This window comes from Heptranchias perlo, chromosome 16 (assembly GCF_035084215.1).
Source record: "Heptranchias perlo isolate sHepPer1 chromosome 16, sHepPer1.hap1, whole genome shotgun sequence".
NCBI classification, from domain to species: Eukaryota; Metazoa; Chordata; class Chondrichthyes; order Hexanchiformes; family Hexanchidae; genus Heptranchias; species Heptranchias perlo.
The window spans coordinates 44,606,368-44,625,239 of NC_090340.1; the positions used below are offsets into that span (position 1 = coordinate 44,606,368).

General features: G+C 41.6%; 1 protein-coding gene across 1 annotated transcript; it reads left to right on the top strand.

The window, feature by feature from the left end:
- Window positions 1–1,938: 1,938 nt before the first annotated feature.
- cdt1 (chromatin licensing and DNA replication factor 1) lies at window positions 1,939–16,023 on the top strand. Its single transcript, XM_067998054.1, has 10 exons — window positions 1,939–2,909; window positions 6,709–6,795; window positions 7,107–7,333; window positions 7,476–7,670; window positions 8,383–8,528; window positions 9,338–9,441; window positions 11,724–11,912; window positions 12,113–12,268; window positions 13,081–13,282; window positions 15,313–16,023. Exons 1-10 carry the CDS (start codon window positions 2,286–2,288, stop codon window positions 15,474–15,476), a joined length of 2,094 nt encoding a protein of 697 aa, XP_067854155.1. The 5' UTR covers window positions 1,939–2,285; the 3' UTR covers window positions 15,477–16,023.
- Window positions 16,024–18,872: the final 2,849 nt, after the last annotated feature.

The following is an 18,872-nucleotide window of genomic DNA, read 5'->3' on the forward strand; positions in this document are numbered from 1 at the left end:
CCTGTTTCAGTATCCCACTGTCAGTGAGCTTGGCTCTTTACAGTCACAATTTATCCAAAGGAGCTTTGGATAGTTTCAACAAGTATACAACCCTCCAAGAACTCTTTGTTTCTCCAAATCTGGCCTCTTGTGCATTCCCCACTTCTTTTGCCCCACCATTAGCAGCTATGCCTTCAGCTGAGTATAGGCCCTATACTCTGGAATTCCCTCCTTAAACCTCTCTGCTTATTTCTCCCCCTTTAAGACCCTCTTTAAAATCAACCTCTTTGACAAAGCTTCTAGTCATCCCTCCTAATATCTCCTTCTTTGACTCGGTGTCAATTTTTGTCTAAGCTTCTATAAAAGCATCTTGGGACACTTTCCTATGTTAAAGGCACTATATAAATGCAACTTGTTGTTGTAGAGCTCAGATGGTTGAAGAGTAACCTAAAAGACATCTTCAAGATTGTGAAAGGTTATGTTAGGGTAAATAGTGCTAGATTGTTTCGACTGATTGGTGAAAGGATAACAAGAGGACACAGATTTAAGATAATGAAAAAAAATTAGAGGTTACAAAAAGTTTCTTTATACAGAGGGTAGTTAAAATGTGAAAATCTCTGCCAGAAATCATCGTTGAAGCAGTCCATAATTTTATTTATAAAAAAGGTTGTTTGAAAAAGAGAACTATTAAAAAGGACAGAGAGCAAGCTGGAGTGGGATTAAATTAGGTAGCTCATGTAGAGAAAAACATCAGCAGATTCAATGGGTCAAATGTCCTGTTTCTGTGCTGTAACATTCTATGATCCTATAAAAGTTTGGCACAGTCAGTCACATTACGGTCAAAAGCAAAATACTGTGGATGCTGGAAATCTGAAATAAAAACAGAAAATGCTGGAAATACTCAGCAAGTCAGGCAGCAGCTGTGGAAGAAGAAACAGAGTTAATGTTTCAGGAAAATGACCTGTACTTGCTTAAAAACTGTTAAATCTTTAACTTCTACCAGTTCTGACGAAAGGTCATCGACCCTGTTTCTTTCTCCATAGATGCTGCCTGACTTGCTGAGTATTTCCAGCAGTCTTAAATGAACGTTGGGTTTGATTCCAGGCCATCTTCAGAACTATATTTTGATTTCTCACGTTCTTTAGCAAGAAAGCAAGAGAAAACATTTTCAAATTCTACAGATAGAGGGCTAAGTTAAAAAAAAGGAAATATATCAATGCCATTTGGTAATGAATCCATCTCGCTCATTTCAATCAAACTGCACATATACGCATTTTCCACCAGGTGTCACTGGATACCGATCAGAAGCAGGAACCTTGACTGATTTAGTCTCCCGATCCCAGAGGGGTTATTGACTGTTGGCTCCCAACCGAGATGAGCTAACTATGCACAGGCCTGAAATTAAACCCCAGTATCTTTCTGGCCTGTAACTGAGCTATCAGGAGAGCTGGCATGTATATGCCTGATCAGAAAAAAATATTGATACATACTGCCAACAGAAATTATTTGAACAAAATATTGAAATAAAAGGACAAAACTCCGAAATCTAGTAAAGTTACTTAAAAGTCATTAATGAGATAATTTAAGAAACGTAAACACTGAAATAAAAACAGAACATCCTGGAAATACACATTAGAAAAAAAGACAAGAATAACACTTAGGACAAAGTTCCAAAGTGTGTTGAACATCACAACAAATAGTTCACTGATGACCAAATTCTACCAGGGAACTTGTCATTTGGCGCCAGAAGAAGACTGTACCACTGCGAGCGCAGCAAAGGAATTCCATTATATTTTATCTTCTGGTTCAAAATACGCTGCATTTCGGCTTTCACTGTCTGCTTAAATAGCTAATATTATTTTTTTAAAAACACAGCCTTTTCTTTGATTCGACCGGTATTGAAACGGACAAAAGTACAATGGGAGAGTCCATTTGGGTCACATGTTAGTTCAGCGCGAAAGTTCGGAGTTGGATGCGAGCTGTTTGGGGTGAAAGCGGGAGAGGGAGAACCGAGGGAGTTGAGCTCGGATTAGAGCAGACTGAACGTGTACCCGGAGAGAGAGAGAGAGAGAGAAAGAAAGCGACAAGAGTGCAGTGGAATCCGAATTGGAGCTCGCAGCTCCCACTGCTTCATGCCTCAGGGCCTCCCCCCCGGGTCCGTGTTAATTGTCGGCCCGACAACCCAAACTGCAGGCGGCAACTCGGGTGTTTCGACCAAGATTTTTTAAGCAGACGGCTGCAGTTTGCTCGGTTACAGCCGACTTTGTTTCGAGGCCGTTGTCTCTCTTCCCCCCCCCCCCCCCCCCATGGCGCAGGTCAAACTAACAGACTTTTACCCCCAGAACAAAAAAGCGAAGCGAGGCCCGCTGTCTGCGAAACGCAGGGCGGCGGGAGTTGACGGCGGTGTGACTGCCCGGACCGAGCCGCTTGCAGCCAAACCCAGACAATCGCGGAGGAAGCTGTTGGAAAGACCGGCGGCCACTGCACAAACTCGGGCTTCGAGCGGCGGAAGCGAAGCGCCTGTAATTTCGGACGGTGGAAACGTTTGCAAATCCGAGCCCACAGGCCGGGGGGAAAGTTGCGCGATTCTCGCTCAAGAGCCCGGGGTAGATAAGAGAGTTCCCGCACTTGAGTACCTCGTGACACCGTCCAAAGACAAACGGACAGCCGCCGAGTTTGATTTGGGATCGGACGTGTTCGGGGCCGATGCCGATGGGCTTCAGTCCAGCTCCGCGAAGAAGCGCTGCCGTTATGATTCAGTCGATGGAACCGACCAGCGGCCTGCACCGAAATCGGGTCCCAGTTCGCAGCGTCCGGATGGCGTGCGATCTGCCCGGAGAAGTCTGGTGTTGCAGCCGCGGGAAGAAGAGACTCGGGTTCCAGAAAAGACCAAACCTAAACAAACGGTTCCAGGGGGATCCGAACCCAGGGTGAGAATTTAAAGTCGTGCTTAGTCACGAGAGAAAGCAATAATTTGTATTTATACAGCACCTTTCACGACCTCAGGATGTCTCAAAGCGCTTTATGGAGTACTTTTGAAGTAGTCATTGTTGTAATGTAGGAAACGTTAGAGAAAGAGAAGTTAGTCTTTTCAATTTGAGCCATGGGGATGCAGAAAGAGTCTTACAAATAATATTTATACTTATCATGAAGGTGCTGACTTATGCTGCGGTATCGTTCTGTGGGTACCAGCATAGACGCAACCACCAACAAAATGATGGCTGGGACACCACATACATCCCATTCTTATTACGCCGTTCAGTTTTCCATTAACCTCATTTTTGCATAGGTTATAAGCATGTTTTCTAAGCAGATTCTTCGAACGGTTTTTAGTAAGTGCACTTGGTACCTGACTTTAAAGAACCAACATTGCAAAGAAGCACATCCTTTAATAGTATTTTGACCTGTAGTCATAACACTGCTGCAGCCGGTATCAACCAGCCAACTACAGCAGGGTGGAGGAAGAGAAGAGTTTCAGGTGCCAGAGGTTGTAGGAACAGTTGGGGTCAGATTTGGATGTGGAAGAGATAGCAGTGCTGGTACAGTCAGCCTTTTACAATTGTATGAGTTAGTAAAGTGTTGCAGGAGAAATAGAATAACACTTGCACATTAACTCAAACTTCCAGTAAATACTCTGCATTGATGCTGCTGCCATTCTCCCAATTCTAATCTTGTTCTGGGCTGTGGATGTACCTATGGATGTTGTCATTTCTCTGATACCGTGCCCCAAGTACCAGTCTGGGGGACTGGTGGCGATGTGATGCTGAGATGGTTAAATGGCCTGTTGACACTCACTATCTAGTCGTGCATGGAGAACAGCCACTTGGGCAAGGTACTGGAAACTATTTCCAAATGTTACTAACTTTTAACAACTTTGTTTCTATATTGAACTGTTTCTGTTGATGTTCATAGAAATGATTTGGGTCACTGAACCTGACACACATGGAGCTAATGCAAGTTTCTCAACAGATGTTTGTTCAGCTTCTCCTACTGATGGTGCGAGAGCAGCTTTAAGCAAATTCTGAATTGGGTTTGTCCTAATTCGCTGTTGACTATGCTATAGACTTGAGCACATGATCTACACTGGAACATTAATGCTGTACTGCCCGAGATGCTATCTTTTGGATAAGGTGTTGAACCGAGGCCTCGTCTGCCCTCTCGGGTGTACATAAAAGATTGCGTGGTACTATTTGAAGAGCACTGCGTTCATTGGCGAACATTTATTTCTCAACCAGTGTCACAAGAGATTATCTGGTCATTTATGTCATTGTTGTGTTGTGGGATCTGGCTGTGTGCAAATTGGTTGCTCCATTTCCCAAGTTGCAACAGCGACTGCATTTCAGAAGTACTTGATTGGCTGTAAAGTGCATTTGGGACGTCTTGAGATTGTGAAAACCCCAAATAAATGCAAATTCTTCCTTTCTTAACTGAAATGGCTCACCCAACTTTGTTTTACTTGGCTGGTTTATAATGTACAACATCCTAACCAAAATACCTGACTCAAGTTGACTGTAATTTGCTGAAGCAAGCATTAGGCTTTGGGAAATATATTGTCTTTAGAAAAAAATTGTGCTAGAATTCTTAGTCTTTTCTTCCATGTGTTTTGGCAGTCAATAGGGCCTATATTGTGAAACATTTGCTCAGGCAGTAAATCAGTTTTCATACACATGCAGGGTTTTTCCCAATTCTGATGTTTGAATAAAGGACGCTCTTGCTTAACACAGGAATTCTCCTATTGATCAAGAGGCTCTGCTCCTATACTCGTTTGCCATTCATAACAAACGCAATTTTGTAACTCCAGGGAAGTTCTTTTAACCAGTTTTCACTTCTTCATCCCTTCTGAAAATCTTCACTCTTGCAGGGGGAGAAATACAATGGGTCTGATAGACTTCTGATACCATTCTTCCTGTGTGACTATACAGTCAAATAGCTGCCATCATTCACTGTCGAGGACATAGCTAACAACTTGCATTTATATAGCGTCTTTTAACGTCGTAAAATGTCCCAAGGTGCTTCACAGGAATGTTATCAAACAAAATTTGACACCAAGCCACTTAAGGAGATATTCGGACAGGTGACGAAGAGCTTGGTCAAAGAGGTAGGCTTTAAAGAGCATCTTAAAGGAGAAGAGTGAGGCGAAGAGGGTTAGGGAGGGAATTCCAGAGCTTAGGGCTTAGGGTGGAAGGATTAAAATTGGGCATATGCAGGAGGCAAGAATTGGAGGAATGCGGAGACCTTGGAGGGTTGTAGGGCTGGAGGAGGTTAGAGATGGGGAGGGGTGGAGCCATGGAGGGATTTGAAAACAAGGATGAGAATTTTAAAATCGAGGCATTCCTGGACCGGGAGCCAATGTAGGTCAGCGAGCACAGGGGTGATGGGTGAACGGGACTTGGTGCAAGTTAGGATACGGGCAGCAGAGTTTTGAATGAGCTCAAGTTTGTGGAGGGTGAAAGATGGGAGGCTGGCCAGGAGTGCATTGGAATAGTCAAGTCTAGAGGTAAGAGGCATGAATAAGGGTTTCAGCAGCAGATGAGCTGAGGCATGGGTAGAGACGGGCGATCTTTCGGAGGTGGAAGTAGGCTGTGGAGCGGATGGGTTCGGAAGCTCATCTCGGGGTCAAATAGGACGGCAAGGTTGCGAACAGTCTGGTTCAGCCTCAGGCCAGGGAGAGGTTTGGAGTCGGTGGCTCGGGAACGGAGTTTGTGGCAGGGACCAAAGACAATGGCTTCGGTCTTCCCAATATTTAGTTGGAGGAAATGTTTGCTCATCCAGCACTGCATGTCAGACAAGGAGTGTGACAAATCAGACAGTGGAGGGGTCGAGGGAGGAGATGGTGGTGAGGTAGAACTGGGTGTCGTCATCGTACGTGATGTCACCGAGGGGCAGCATGTAGATGAGAAATAGGGGAGAGGCAAGGATGGATCCTTGGGGTCTCCAGAGTTAATGGAGTGGGAAGAGAAGCCATTACAGGTGATTCTCTGGATAGATAAGAATGAAACCAGGCGAGCGCAGTCCCACCCAGCTGGATGACAGCAGAGGCGTTGGAGGAGGATGGTGTGGTCAAACATGTCAAAGGTTGCAGACAGGTTGAGAAGGATGTCATTTGTGACTTTGATAAGGGCTGTTTCAGTACTGTGGCAGGGGCGGAAACCCGATTGGAGGGATTCAAACATGAAGTTGCGGCAAAGATGGGCATGGATTTGGAAGGTGACAACATGTTGAAGGATTTTGGAGAGGAAACGGAGGTTGGAGATGGGACAGTAGTTTGCAAGGACAGAGGGGTCAAGGATTTTTTTAAGCTTGATTATGTTCTCACCCAAAATCCACTGAGGAACTACAGCCAAATGCAGCACCCCAACTGCTACCCCAGGCTGAGATCGGCCAACTCAACACAGACTGGAAACCAAACCTAGGACTTTTTTGTATGTATGGCTCAATACCAAGGTATTTGGTATATTTATTCATCAGGCTATACAGGGGGAGCACCATAACGTTGGCTGTAGAGAAATCTGCACGTGAATTGTGACTCAGTATAGCTCAAAGCTATGCACTTCAGGTGTTTGCTTGTTGAATCTACACAGGAGCGTCTAAGATTATTTTCCTTTTTGGTTTGCTTAGTTGTATATCATAGAGACTTAAAGGCCACATATAAAATTTCGATCAATGTTCCCATTACTATGCATATATCTGAAGCTGCTGATACTAATGAATCTTGTTGTCCTGCTTTAGGATTTATCCACCTATGAAGCAACAGCATTAAGGAAAGCCATTTCCAAGCCTCCAGGACCACAAAATTCAAATAGGACAAACCAGCAGGTATGAAATCTAAGCAAAAATAGGATTGAGTTGCCTGTGCTTTTGGTTGCTGGGTTGTCAAGGTATATGGGCTGTGCTTTTGGGCATGCTTGACCTACCCCATGCCAGAATCTGGCACAATGTCAGAAGGGTGTGACCAAGCTGTCGCCGTCTATAACCTTATGATCAGTTTTGGGACATTTTGTGTATGAAATGGGCAACAGATTAAAAATTCCTATATGAAATTACAAGCAAACATTGTTTTAAATGAATTTATGATAACAATATGTCTTAAGTCATCAGCATGTGGCACTCATGTATGTTTCCTTTAGACCAGCACAACACCTGGAAAGGAAGGTCTTTTGAGTTTAAAAGCCCAACTGCAAAGAATCCAGAAACTTGACAAAACAGCTACTTCATTTGCTCCTACGTCAGAATTGAATAGTGATATCAAGAGGCGCCTAAAACGGGTTAAAGAACTGGAATTGAAAGTACAAGAAAAGAAAGCAGAACGGGAAAAGGCAACTGAACAGGAGTCAACATTGAGCATAGATGAGAGGTGAGGGGGAAAAAAGGATTGTTTGTGTAAAATCTTAAAAGTGCTATATATAAAATACAAAAACTGAAGAAGAGGGTTAACAATATTTAATTTATTATTGAACATAGCAGGCCTCTTGTATTCATAATACATCCTTTTCCAGGGCAAAGGCACCAGCATTCCAGCGTTTCCACAATTTAGCACAGGATATCCCACCAGGGTTGACCCTGCCATTCAAGTACAAACTGTTAGCAGAGATGTTTCGTAGTATGGACACTGTCGTGAGCATATTGTTCAATCGCTCGGAGACCGTTACCTTTGCCAAGGTGAAACAGGGTGTCCAGGACATGACGCGGAAGTGAGTATATAGATTATTGAAGGACATTAATTGGAAGGCGATGCTAAGATTGTATTATTGTGTCAACCTCCAGCTGGAGAATGCCTCTAATCTTAGGCAATTATGCTCTAAACTGTTGAGCAAGAAAGAAAATTCCCACTGAATTCTATTATGATTTTGCTATTTAAAAAAAAAACTCGCATTAGTATAAAACCGTATCATTTCACAAAGTACTACTTAGTACAGAATACATTACTTTAAAGTGTAGTGACCTTTATGCCAGCAAAAGAGAAATTCTTGGCCTCAATGTAAATTGTGTCCATTTCGTAGCACCGCATTAATTATTATCCCTTTCCCAGTTACTGAACATGGGAGTTGGGCGAGTGTTCCCTGGGACACTATAATTATTTTTCTAAAATGTGATTCTCTCCTTTACAAAGTTGACTTTTTTTTTAAAGTTTTGGGGTAGCTTGATGACATCTGGTAACAAACTAACAATTTCTGGAAAGCAGTACTTTAGAAGTGTAGATTGAATGTTTAAAAATGGATTGGAGGAGAAACTTTGCAGACCTCGGCAGAAACCTTGCCATGCATTGGCATGACCGTTTTAAAGGAGAGTACTTTAAATGTGAAATGTAATCAAAATGCTTGCAATACCAATAAAATGTATTGCAAAAGTAATTGCTTATTCTGTTAGCCTACTTGAGCAGTTACCTTGTAATATCTTTTGTAGGCAATTTGAGAAGCGCAATGTTGGGCAGATTAAGACAATTTACCCTTCTGCGTACAAGTTCAGGCAGGAAAAGGGAATTCCAACATGGAGTGACTCTCTGAAGAGATCCAGCTACCAGCTCACCCTTGATCCTGTGTTTGAAGGAGGTAAATGTTGTTCTCCCTGCTGAGGATGTGCATTGTGTTCAGAGTTTTGGCTTTGTCAGTTAAAGGAATGGCCTCTGCTGAACTTCTCCAGTGAACCTCTTTGCTAGGTTGTATTTTTTTTAATGTTAACCTTCTGAATGGCTTTTGCTGCTTTGTAGCCTTACCTGAGGTCTAGGAAATAAACTTGAATCCAGGCAACAGCTGAGTGCATTCCTGCAACCTTAAACTAGAGATTAGGGGAGAAAATGGGAAGAGAAGGAAACTTGATTACCCTGTGTAAATAACTAAAACTAGTTGAGTCACTTTTGACTCTGCATTGTAATTCAAGTTCTTTCCCCTAACTTTTCTCAAATCTTCAGTTGGGTAAAGGCATTGTGTAACTGAGCCATATAGACCAGAAGATCTCAGGATCAGTTCCCAGTTCTGAGTTAGATGATCTCAGGTTGGGTGATAACCAGGATGTGATAGCTGGCCTCAGTGCACTGAAGCAAGGGAGCGGAAAATGGGCCACGAGGTTCCCTGCTGGAAAGTAGATGTCTCATAAAGACCGAATCGGGCTTAATAGTATTGTGAAAAGAGTAGTAGGGGGCACTAGTTGATTACCCCACTACAATACTCACTGTCCAGGCTCACAGTTGGTATAAGGGGACCATGGAACTGAGTATCTGCTTGAGTCATCACCTTCAGGGGAGAAGGGGGCAAAACTTGAAGAGTTCTATAAAAATGTTTTTTTTTTTAAAAAATAATTCCTCTTTCTCTCCCCTTCCCCACCGATTTCCCCCCCCCCCCCCCCCCCCCCAAATCTCAAGAGGAGAATTCTGATGGCCGCACACAACTAACAGCATCTCGCTTACTTCTGCGCCGTCGCATCTTTAGCCGAAACCTTGTGAACATTGTGAAACAATACCATAAGGTAAGCAGATGGTCCAACAGGATAAGCTGTTTTTGTCTTGTCTCTAGTGGCAAGAGTGTAGCTTAAATAACCTGGCCAGAGTGTCACTGGGGTATCAAAAACTTCTGAGCCAGTAGTTTAAATGGGTATCGTTGCCAGCAAGGATAAATAACTGGGATAACTGGGACTGCCACTGGCATTTTCATCAGTTCTGCCATTTTGAGTCTGGTCTAGGGTAGTCTGTGCTTTTAGCCTTCAAATACAATCCAGCAATGACCTATTGCTATTGCTGACCTGTCCGGAGAGGTCCACAGCCACAATGACCATCATAAATGCAACTTTGTGGTGACCAAATAGGCACAAGATTGTATGTGTTTGTAAAACAAGCAGATTTAACACCAACAGAAGCACCGGTGGAAGTGCTTCATTGAAAATAGTTCCACGATGTAAAGGAGCATAAAAGACTAGGTAGCTCTTGGTAACTATCCGCCTGCTATGTGCACCGTAACTATTTAGGTTCTCTCTGGTTTTGGATAATCTTTTCAAGTTTTTACTTCAGTCATTTACAGATTCTTCTGTTGGAATCTATACATGTTAATTTTGGATGGCAACTTGTCAACTGGCTATTTTGGGGCAATGGACAGGGAGCTGCACAGAACAGTGAGCTTATCTACCAGTCTTATGGACGCAACTGAAGATTTTGTGGGGGCGAGCAGGAGAATGTGCCCATGAGAATGACATAAAACTTTGTTTGTGCTGTTTGTGTATATTTTCTTTTTTGATTGTCTTCGGATATAATATTTGAAAAAAGACTGTAGCCCTTGTTTTACAAGAGAATCATGGAAATTTATGGCATAGAAGCAGGTGATTCGGCCCATTGTGTCTGCCGGCCGAAAAAGAGCCATCCAGCCTAATCCTTCCAGCTCTTGGTCCATAGCCTTGTATATTGTGGCACTTCAAGTGCATATCCAAGTACTTTTTAAATGTGATGAGGGTTTCTGCCTCAACCACCCTTTGAGGCAGTGAGTTCCAGACCCCCACCACCCTCTGGATGAGAAACATTCTCCTCAATTCCCCTCTAATCCTTCGACCAATTATTTTAAATTATGCCCCCTGGTTATTGACCTCTCTGCTAAGGGAAATAGCTCCCAGTACTCTAGCTGCACCCTAACTAGTGTTTTATACAGTTCTAGCATAACCTCCCTGCTCTTTAATCTGTGCCTCGGCCAATAAAGGAAAGTATCCCGTATGCCACCTTATCTACCTGCCCTGCTTTCTTCAGGGATCTGTGGACATGCACTCCAAGGTACCTCTGTTCCTCTACACTTTTCAGTATTCTACCATTTATTGTGTATTCCCTTGCCTTGTTTGCCCTCCCCAAATGCATTACCTTGCTCTTCTCCAGATTGAATTCTATTTGCCACTTTTCTGCCCACCTGACCAGTCCATTGATATCTTCCTGCAGTCTACAGCTTTCCTCCTCACTATCAACTACACGGCTAACTTTTGTATCATCTGCAAACTTCTTAACCTACGTTTAAGTCTAAATCATTGATATATACTACAAAAAGCAATGGACCTAGTACTGACCCCTGCGGCACCCCACTGGAAACAGCCTTCCAGGCACAAAAACACCCATTGACCATTACCCTTTGCTTCCTGCCATACAGCCAATTCTGGATCCAACTTGCCACTTTCCCTTGGATCCAGCTTTTACTTTTCTGACCAGTCTGCCATGAATATACTGAAGAAATTCCTTTGGATGGATGACATTCTTCTTTTTGCACTCCCCCATTATGTTCTCTTCAATTATGCTGCCTGAAATATATATTTGTAAGATTGGAATTCTGTGGGATGGTACTGGTTGGTTTTCCCGTGCTGTCCAATTTGACATACTTCAGAATTTCTGCATTAGTTTACTAGTCAAACACATTTGTAGATGGATATGCAGTGCCATAGAGGGGTAGAATGTGATTTTTGTGCTAATGATTCCCTTATATAAACAGAAAATTTCAACTGAGTTATGGTGGGAAAGATGAGAGGTTAAATACCATACCCTGCACATTCTTGCAAGCGTCATGTCACAGTACTGGCAGACTCCCATTAGCATGTGACCTACCTGCATTCTTGGTTGGACAGTGGTTTGTAGAATGAGGCCCCAAGAACATAGAAATAAATTGTAAGTATATGAACACGTGTACAAGTGCTGCTGTGAGGGCTGTGGCCTTTTGAAAGATTTTGTTTGACAAAAAAGTGGAACTGAAAAATTGAAGTGGCAATCATTTTGTTTGTTTTCCCTATAGGTATTCCTGGCTTCTCTTAACCCTCCAATGCATGTACCCAATGGCAAACTAACACGATGGCACCCACGTTTTAATGTGGATGAAATTCCAGACATTACTGCTGCTGAGCTGCCCCAGCCCCCGGATTTAGAGAAGCTAACAACTGCTCAAGAAGTCCTGGATAAAGCTCGCAGTGTGATGACACCAAAGGTACTGAGAAGCTAACGATCCAATCTAATGAGTGGGGGGAAGTAGGGTCATTTTGTGTAGAAAATAGCTCACGCTTAAGATTCTAGCTCAAGGCCTAACATTCTGTAGTGTTGTTACAGTATTTCCCATTACTATAAATGTTCTATACTAGCATGTACCATACTAGCATGTACCTGTATAATTATCTTTTGTATTTTCAGATGGAGAAAGCACTTGCTAACATGGCCCTCAAAACTGTAGAAACTGCCATGGCTGCTACTACTGAACAGAAGAAGGAACCAAATGTTGTGAGCCCATGTCTAAGTCCTGGTGCATCCAATGCACTGAAAGGGGTTTCTCAGAGTCTGCTGGAGAGGGTAAGCTGTGATTGGCCATGAGCGATTTAAAAGCTAAGCTAAAAGTACTTGAGTTTAGTGTCAAATAGATCAAAAATGTCTCCTTGCCCACAACCATTTTTGTAGCAGAATGTTCACATCCTCTGAGCTAATGCTACTGATAAACATAAACTTGCTTTACCTTTCTGCAGTAATCTATTACAATTTGGTGCTCTAATGTCCACTCCTTTTTACAGCATGCACAATGAACATGTGATTCTTGCCTCAGGTGTTTTTTAAACAACAGTTGCAGCTACTTTTATTGTAACACTTTCATTCCTGTGTCTGGATCGCCACTTACAAAAGCATTGAAAAGTGGTGATTCACGTAAAATGGTAAATGTAATTTTGCCATTCATTCAACCTCTGTAAAGATAATTCTATTCAACAGGAATACCTGAAAACACTGTCCTTTAAGAGCCTTACACTGTGCTTCCCTTGTTGGTCAGGTGCTCTTTCCCCATCTCCATTGTATATAATGTCTTGTTCCTTATCTCTTGTTGACAATCCTACATATTTTATTTGTGCACGTGGGTAAAAGTTGTTCACGTTCTGAACCTGGTTAAAGGGTTATAATCAAGAGCTTGTTTCTCCACTGGCAGATCTAAGTAACGATGAACAACATTTTCCATGGGCTTAGTATTCAAAGTAAATTACAATGAATCTTTTCCCTTTTGATTTAATGCAGAATTTCTAACTTTCATTGTTAAACTTATTTGTTAGAAATTTGTATTTCACAGTTAATGGTGCACATTGATTTGGAGGCACAAGCACTAACATTTAACACTTGTACAGATTCGTGCTAAAGAAGCTCAGAAAATGCAGGCAGCAATGACGAGAAGTCCTGCACAAACAGAACGTCTCCATATGATGTTGCGACTTCCTGAGATAACAAGAATTCTGCGCAACGTCTTTGTGGCAGAGAAGAAACCAGCTTTGATTATTGCAGTGGCATGCAACAGGGTGGTTGACAGCTATCGATCAGCGATGGCCCTAGGTAAATGAATAATGAATTAATTCAAATACTGATGCTTAATTAATTATCCTAGTATGATAATTTAAGTGTGATATTGACCCAGTGGATACTATTTTAAGAAATCACCTTCAAAGAGTACCTGTGCTTTGTTACTGTGCCTTAAATGGATTAATTTACTTGTGTCATTGTGGGCTTAATGTTAAAACAGCCCTCTTTCCAGATCTATAGATCTATTTTTGTGTGTTACAAGATGTCCTGAATTGGTTCTGTTCGTTTAATGCAGAAAATTACTGCTGCAATTCCATTCATTCGTAGTGAATTTTGTTCAGTCAATCCCTAAATCTGATTTGTTTTGCTTCATGCTTCAAATCTACCCTAATGAAAAATATGCACCGGACTAACTGCCATCATCACTACTCTGTACATCTTGCGTATTCAATCTTTGAAGTATTTTTCAATGATGTCATGGGTGATCTCTGTATCTGACAAGTTGCAATACTTGCATGCTGAGGAGTTTCAGAGAGCATAGAATAGTAATGGGGTTGTAAATATACTCTTGTTTCCCCCTCTCCTGTTAATTTCTGACCTGATAATGACTTCTGCTGGGATATGACTTCATGGACACAAGCAGCCCTTCTGTACCTTCACCTTGCACAAGATTTTTTTTTAATGAATACAAGCAGACAGTTTGACACATCATTATCCTCAGCTTGATGTACATGTGTGTGCTTTTCCAGCAGGAGTTACTTTTTGGCAAGCTCCATTTGATTTATTTTTTTGCTCTGTTAACCGGAGGTGCTGAGACCAATTGTAGTAGCCTTCTTGGCTCAAATCAGCTAACTCAGTGCATGCCAATAATTATACCTAGAGACCTTTCTAATCTGCACAGCTTAGCACCATAGCCAGCAGCGAATTTGTCCACCTAGCCATGTGGTGTGTGGAAAAGCCTCCAAGTTCCACATGAAAGGCTATTTAAGTCAAAGTATTAGAGATTCAGGGTGAACACTGGGACTGTTTCTAATTTACATAAATGACGTTTCAGAAATTCAGTGCAGAATGGTAAAATTTGCAGATGATGCCAAACTAGGAGGGGAAATGGATTTAGAAGAAGTAACTCATAAATTACAGAATGAGTTGCAATGGAATATGAATATAGGCATAAAAAGGGCAGATGAAATTAAACAAATATAAAGGACTGCCCATAGGAGGAGAAAATAAGTAACGCATACTCCATAAAAGATGTTTAAATAGAGGAGGATAAAGTGGAAAGAGGCTTGGAAGTCTTAATAGACCCTAGGCTTGTGTTCAACAATGCAAAGCAGCGATCAGCAAAGCTAGTAGAATGTTAAATTGCATAGCTAAAACAGTAAGAGTATAAGTTGGAGGCAGCCATGACGAAACCGTATCGTGCTCTTATCAGACCGCACCTCGAGTACTAAGCCCAGTTCTGCTCGCTGAGACAACAGGGAGACATTGAAGCACTGAAGGCAATGCAGAGAAGATCCCCACAGGAGTGATCCCTAGACTCCACGGTCTTAGTTATAAGGAAAAACTGGAGAAATTTGGGCTTTTCAGGCTGGAAAGCAGATGTATAAGATGGTTAAGGGAATGGAAAAGGTAAATTTAGAATATTACTTTAAGTTAAATAGTGATAGTAGGACAAGAGGACATAGATTCAAACTAGTTTAACGGTAAATTTAGGATGATGTTGGGAAATTCTTCATACAACAGGTGATCAGTGTATGGAATAAACTTCCAGAAAGAGCGTTAGAGGCAAATATTTTAAGAAACAATTGGTACTGAAATGAGGGGATTTTAGGATCTTTCTGGATGGATGAATTAAGATGGATTGACTGGCCTTCCTTATCCATATCGATCTTGGCCAAGCACTTGACTTTCATTTGCCATTTAATCTTGTATATTTTAGATTAGATACATTTTTTTTTAAACTTGCATTCAGAATTTCTAGTATTGGCTGTTCAATGTATGTCCTCTGACTAATATTGGAATAAGTTGGTGTACTAAGTGATTTTTAAAAAAAAACATTTCAGATGATATGGAGAAACATTTGCGGTTACTGGCTGACGTCGTTCCAGACTGGCTGAGTATCCATCCAATCAGAAAAGATGTGTACCTGAAGCTGAACAAGAACATGGAGTTGAATGTGGTTGCCGAGAAAATTGCAAAAAAGATGAGAGAGGAGGAACAAGCATAAATTTTTTAACTTTTTTTTAATGGACTTAAAAGTTCTGTAGAGAGCTCAACTTTGAATGTCAAATGTAAAAATGATGTGAAGTATCTATGTATAGCTGAAAGGGGATGTATTCTACTGATCAGTATTAATTGTCCTGGGCAGTTTGTTTGGCAATTATGCATTTACATTTGCATATACTGCACGGCAGAAGTTTCGGTCCAATCCTTTGTTATCATAAATTGAAGATACCATTCTTGATATTGGGATCACTAGATGCTAGTTTTAAAAGGGGGGAAGAAAATGAATCCAGCTGTACACTGGAGGGTCAAAGAATGAGACTTTTGCTTTGAGTAATAATTGAATTGTGTTCCAGGAGCAGTTGTTTCTTTCTACTTTGTTTCAAATGAGTAGCAGGGTATAGACTTGGACAATGGCCTGGCAATGTGTAATGAGGATCTGTTGGATACCATTAATAGATGTTAAACAGGAAATCGAATGTTTGATTTGTGTGGGGAGGGTTGCTTTTAATGAACAAATTTTGATTAAATGTTTCACTTTTTTTCTTAAAGCAACTTTTGTGTTTGCTTTTATTTCAATTCTATAAACTGATTTGGAACTTTTTGGTTTGTAAATAATAAATGGCAACGAACAGCAGCTGCTGATGGTCTGTATCATAAGTTCAGGTTTTAAAACCAAACCACGTTTGTGCAAACTCACTGCTGTCCGTATCTCTGTCCTTTAATTTGTAGCAGTAGCTGTGCTGCATACAAAGTCTATTTTATATTCTCCTGTGTCGATTATTTCTTTCTAGTCAGCAGTGGTTTTATTCATCAGAAGTTCTACAAATTTTCTAGGGTCTTTTCATTTGTTCCTAAACTCTTACAAAAGATATACTGGATAACTGGTAAGTCCTTTTTGAACAAGTCAGGCAATGAGTAACTAAGCCTTACAGAACAGTAAAGACGCAGTCATTACTGAGTTAGCCAGTCTCAACTGGGGCAGTTATGAGCATTACAATTGTTCCTGGGTTAGGGAGGCAAAACAGCCAGGGCTCTTGCTCCTGCTTGCTATCCAGCAGCTTCTGCTGAGTGCATGTGTACATCATAAGAAATCAGAACAGGAGTAGGCTGTACAGCCCTTCGAGCCTGCTCCGCCATTCAATAAGATAATGGCTGATCTTCTACCTCCTCTCCACTTTCCTGCCATATCCCTTGATCAGTTGAAGACTTTGCTCTGATGCCCAATGATGATAGTCTGTGGATACATGCTGTGTAGGCTCACACTTGACTAATGACCACTTGATTGAGGTAGCAGAGGATGAACACTAACTGGAGAAAAGTACCCTAGCAAGGTGTCCATCCTTCAGGAGCCAGGGAGGGGAAAATAGGAAAAGAATCAATGGTGATTTAGGAATTACTCCAGTTTTATTTGTTCGAAATGTTTTGTCCCTGCTCGTGTTCTTCAGTCAAAATGTGACTCGTGGTTTCATGAAAGTTCTACTCTAGCCTCCAGTGTTGGCACTGTACTTAAAAATAGTGCACCATTCTGTCAGACCTCTCCAACAATGGACACTTTCTAACGATGCTTGTTTTGTTTTTCCCGTTGAGCATAATTCCTCAGTGCACCACCAAGAAGGCTCATTCTGAAATGCTGGAAAGAGATCTTGGAAGAAAGCATAACCTCATTCAATTTGCATTGGAAGTACTGTACTCCAAGACAGAACTAAGTAGAACATCATAACTGATCCTTGGATTAAATTAGCCCAAAAGTTAAAATTCAAGGCAAATGCCCTTCAAATAAATAATTATGTTGCTGCAAAACTTGGTGTTACTGTCCCTACCTTTGTCTTATGGGTTTCACTATTCTCCAAGTACACTTGATAGTTTCAGGATGAATGGGTCAAGTTAATCCAGCAAAAAGTGGGGCTGATTAATGTAACGTACAGGCAGTTGCAGACTTCAGTTACAAGCAGCTTACTTGGAAATGTAAATAACATTACACAGAGTCCACACTATTGCAGTAATTGCACTTCAGCTCAGCTGGTAATATCCAACTACGGTATTTGCTCCACAAGTAAACCAGGTGTCTGCTTGCTTTAGTTGGCAGTACTCTCACCTGCTTCAGAAGGTTGTAGGTCCAAGACCAACTCAATGACCTGACTACATCAGCTAGGCTGACACTTCATTGCAATGCTACGGGAATGCTGTATTGTTGGAGGTGTCATCTTTCTGACAAGATGTTAAACTGGGACTCTATTTGCTTGTTTAGGTGGATGGAAAAGATCCTGTGATGCTATTCTATCCCTCTCCCAATCAGCACTACCAAAAAGCAAATGAATTGGTCATTCGTCTCATTTACTGTGAGATCTTCCTTCTACATACAAATTGTCTGCCACATTTGCCTATTTATGTAACAAAGTAATTTATTGGATGTGAAGTACTTCAAAATATCTTGATGTGTTGAGGCACTATACAAATACATTCTTTAAAACTTTCGGGTTTGTCTGTACAGCTTAAAGTTGTTTAGAATTTTCCCTTTATCAAAGGGAATTATTTAGGGATGTACAGGAAGTTTTTTATAATGACATCAAAACCTCAGCTCATACAGAAATGACTGCAGCCTTTGACAGATAATTAAAAAGGCTAATGGAATGTTGGCCTTTATCTCAAGAGGGCTGGAATACAAAGGGGTGGAAGTTATGTTACAGCTGTACAGAACTCTGATCAGACCCTATCTGGAGCACTGCATTCAGTTCTGGGCACTGCAGGAAGGACATATCGGCCTTGGAAGGGGTGCAGTGCAGAGTCACCAGAATAATAGCGGGGCTGAACTATGAGGACAGGTTGCATAGACTAGGCTTGTATTTTCTTGAATATAGAAAATTAAGGGGTGATCTAATTGAGATGTTTAAGGTGATTCAAGGATTTGATAGGGTAGATGGAGTGAGAATATTTCCTCTGGTGGCAGATTCCAGAATAAGGGGGCTTAACCTTAAAATTAGAGCTGGGCCATTCAGGGGTGATGCCAGAAAGCACTTCTTCACACAAAGCATAGTGGAAATCTGGAACCTTCCCCCAAAATGCTGCTGAGGCTAGATCATGGAATGATACAGCACAGAAGGAGGCCATTCAGCCCATCATGCCTGTGCCAGCTCTTTGAAAGAGCTATCCAATTAGTCCAACTCCCCTGCTCTTTCCCCATAGCCCTGCAAATTTTTCCCCTTCAAGCATTTATCCAATTCCCTTTTGAAAGTTGTTATTGCATCTGCTTCCACCAACCTTTCAGGCAGTGCATTCCAGATTGTTACAACTTGCTGCATAATTTTTTTTTCCTCTGGTTCTTTTGCCAATTACCTTGAATCTGTGTCCTCTTGTTACCGACCCATCTGCCACTGGAAATAGTTTCTCTTTTTGCTCT

What these genes read in the sequence shown, in the direction of transcription:
- cdt1 (XM_067998054.1), top strand. Translation starts at nt 2,286, where the DNA reads ATGGCGCAGGTCAAACTAACAGACTTTTACCCCCAGAACAAAAAAGCG. An exon ending in CAGGGGGATCCGAACCCAGG is followed by an intron (nt 2,910 to 6,708) that starts GTGAGAATTTAA and finishes GTCCTGCTTTAG; the next exon opens with GATTTATCCACCTATGAAGC. An exon ending in TGATCCTGTGTTTGAAGGAG is followed by an intron (nt 8,529 to 9,337) that starts GTAAATGTTGTT and finishes CCAAATCTCAAG; the next exon opens with AGGAGAATTCTGATGGCCGC.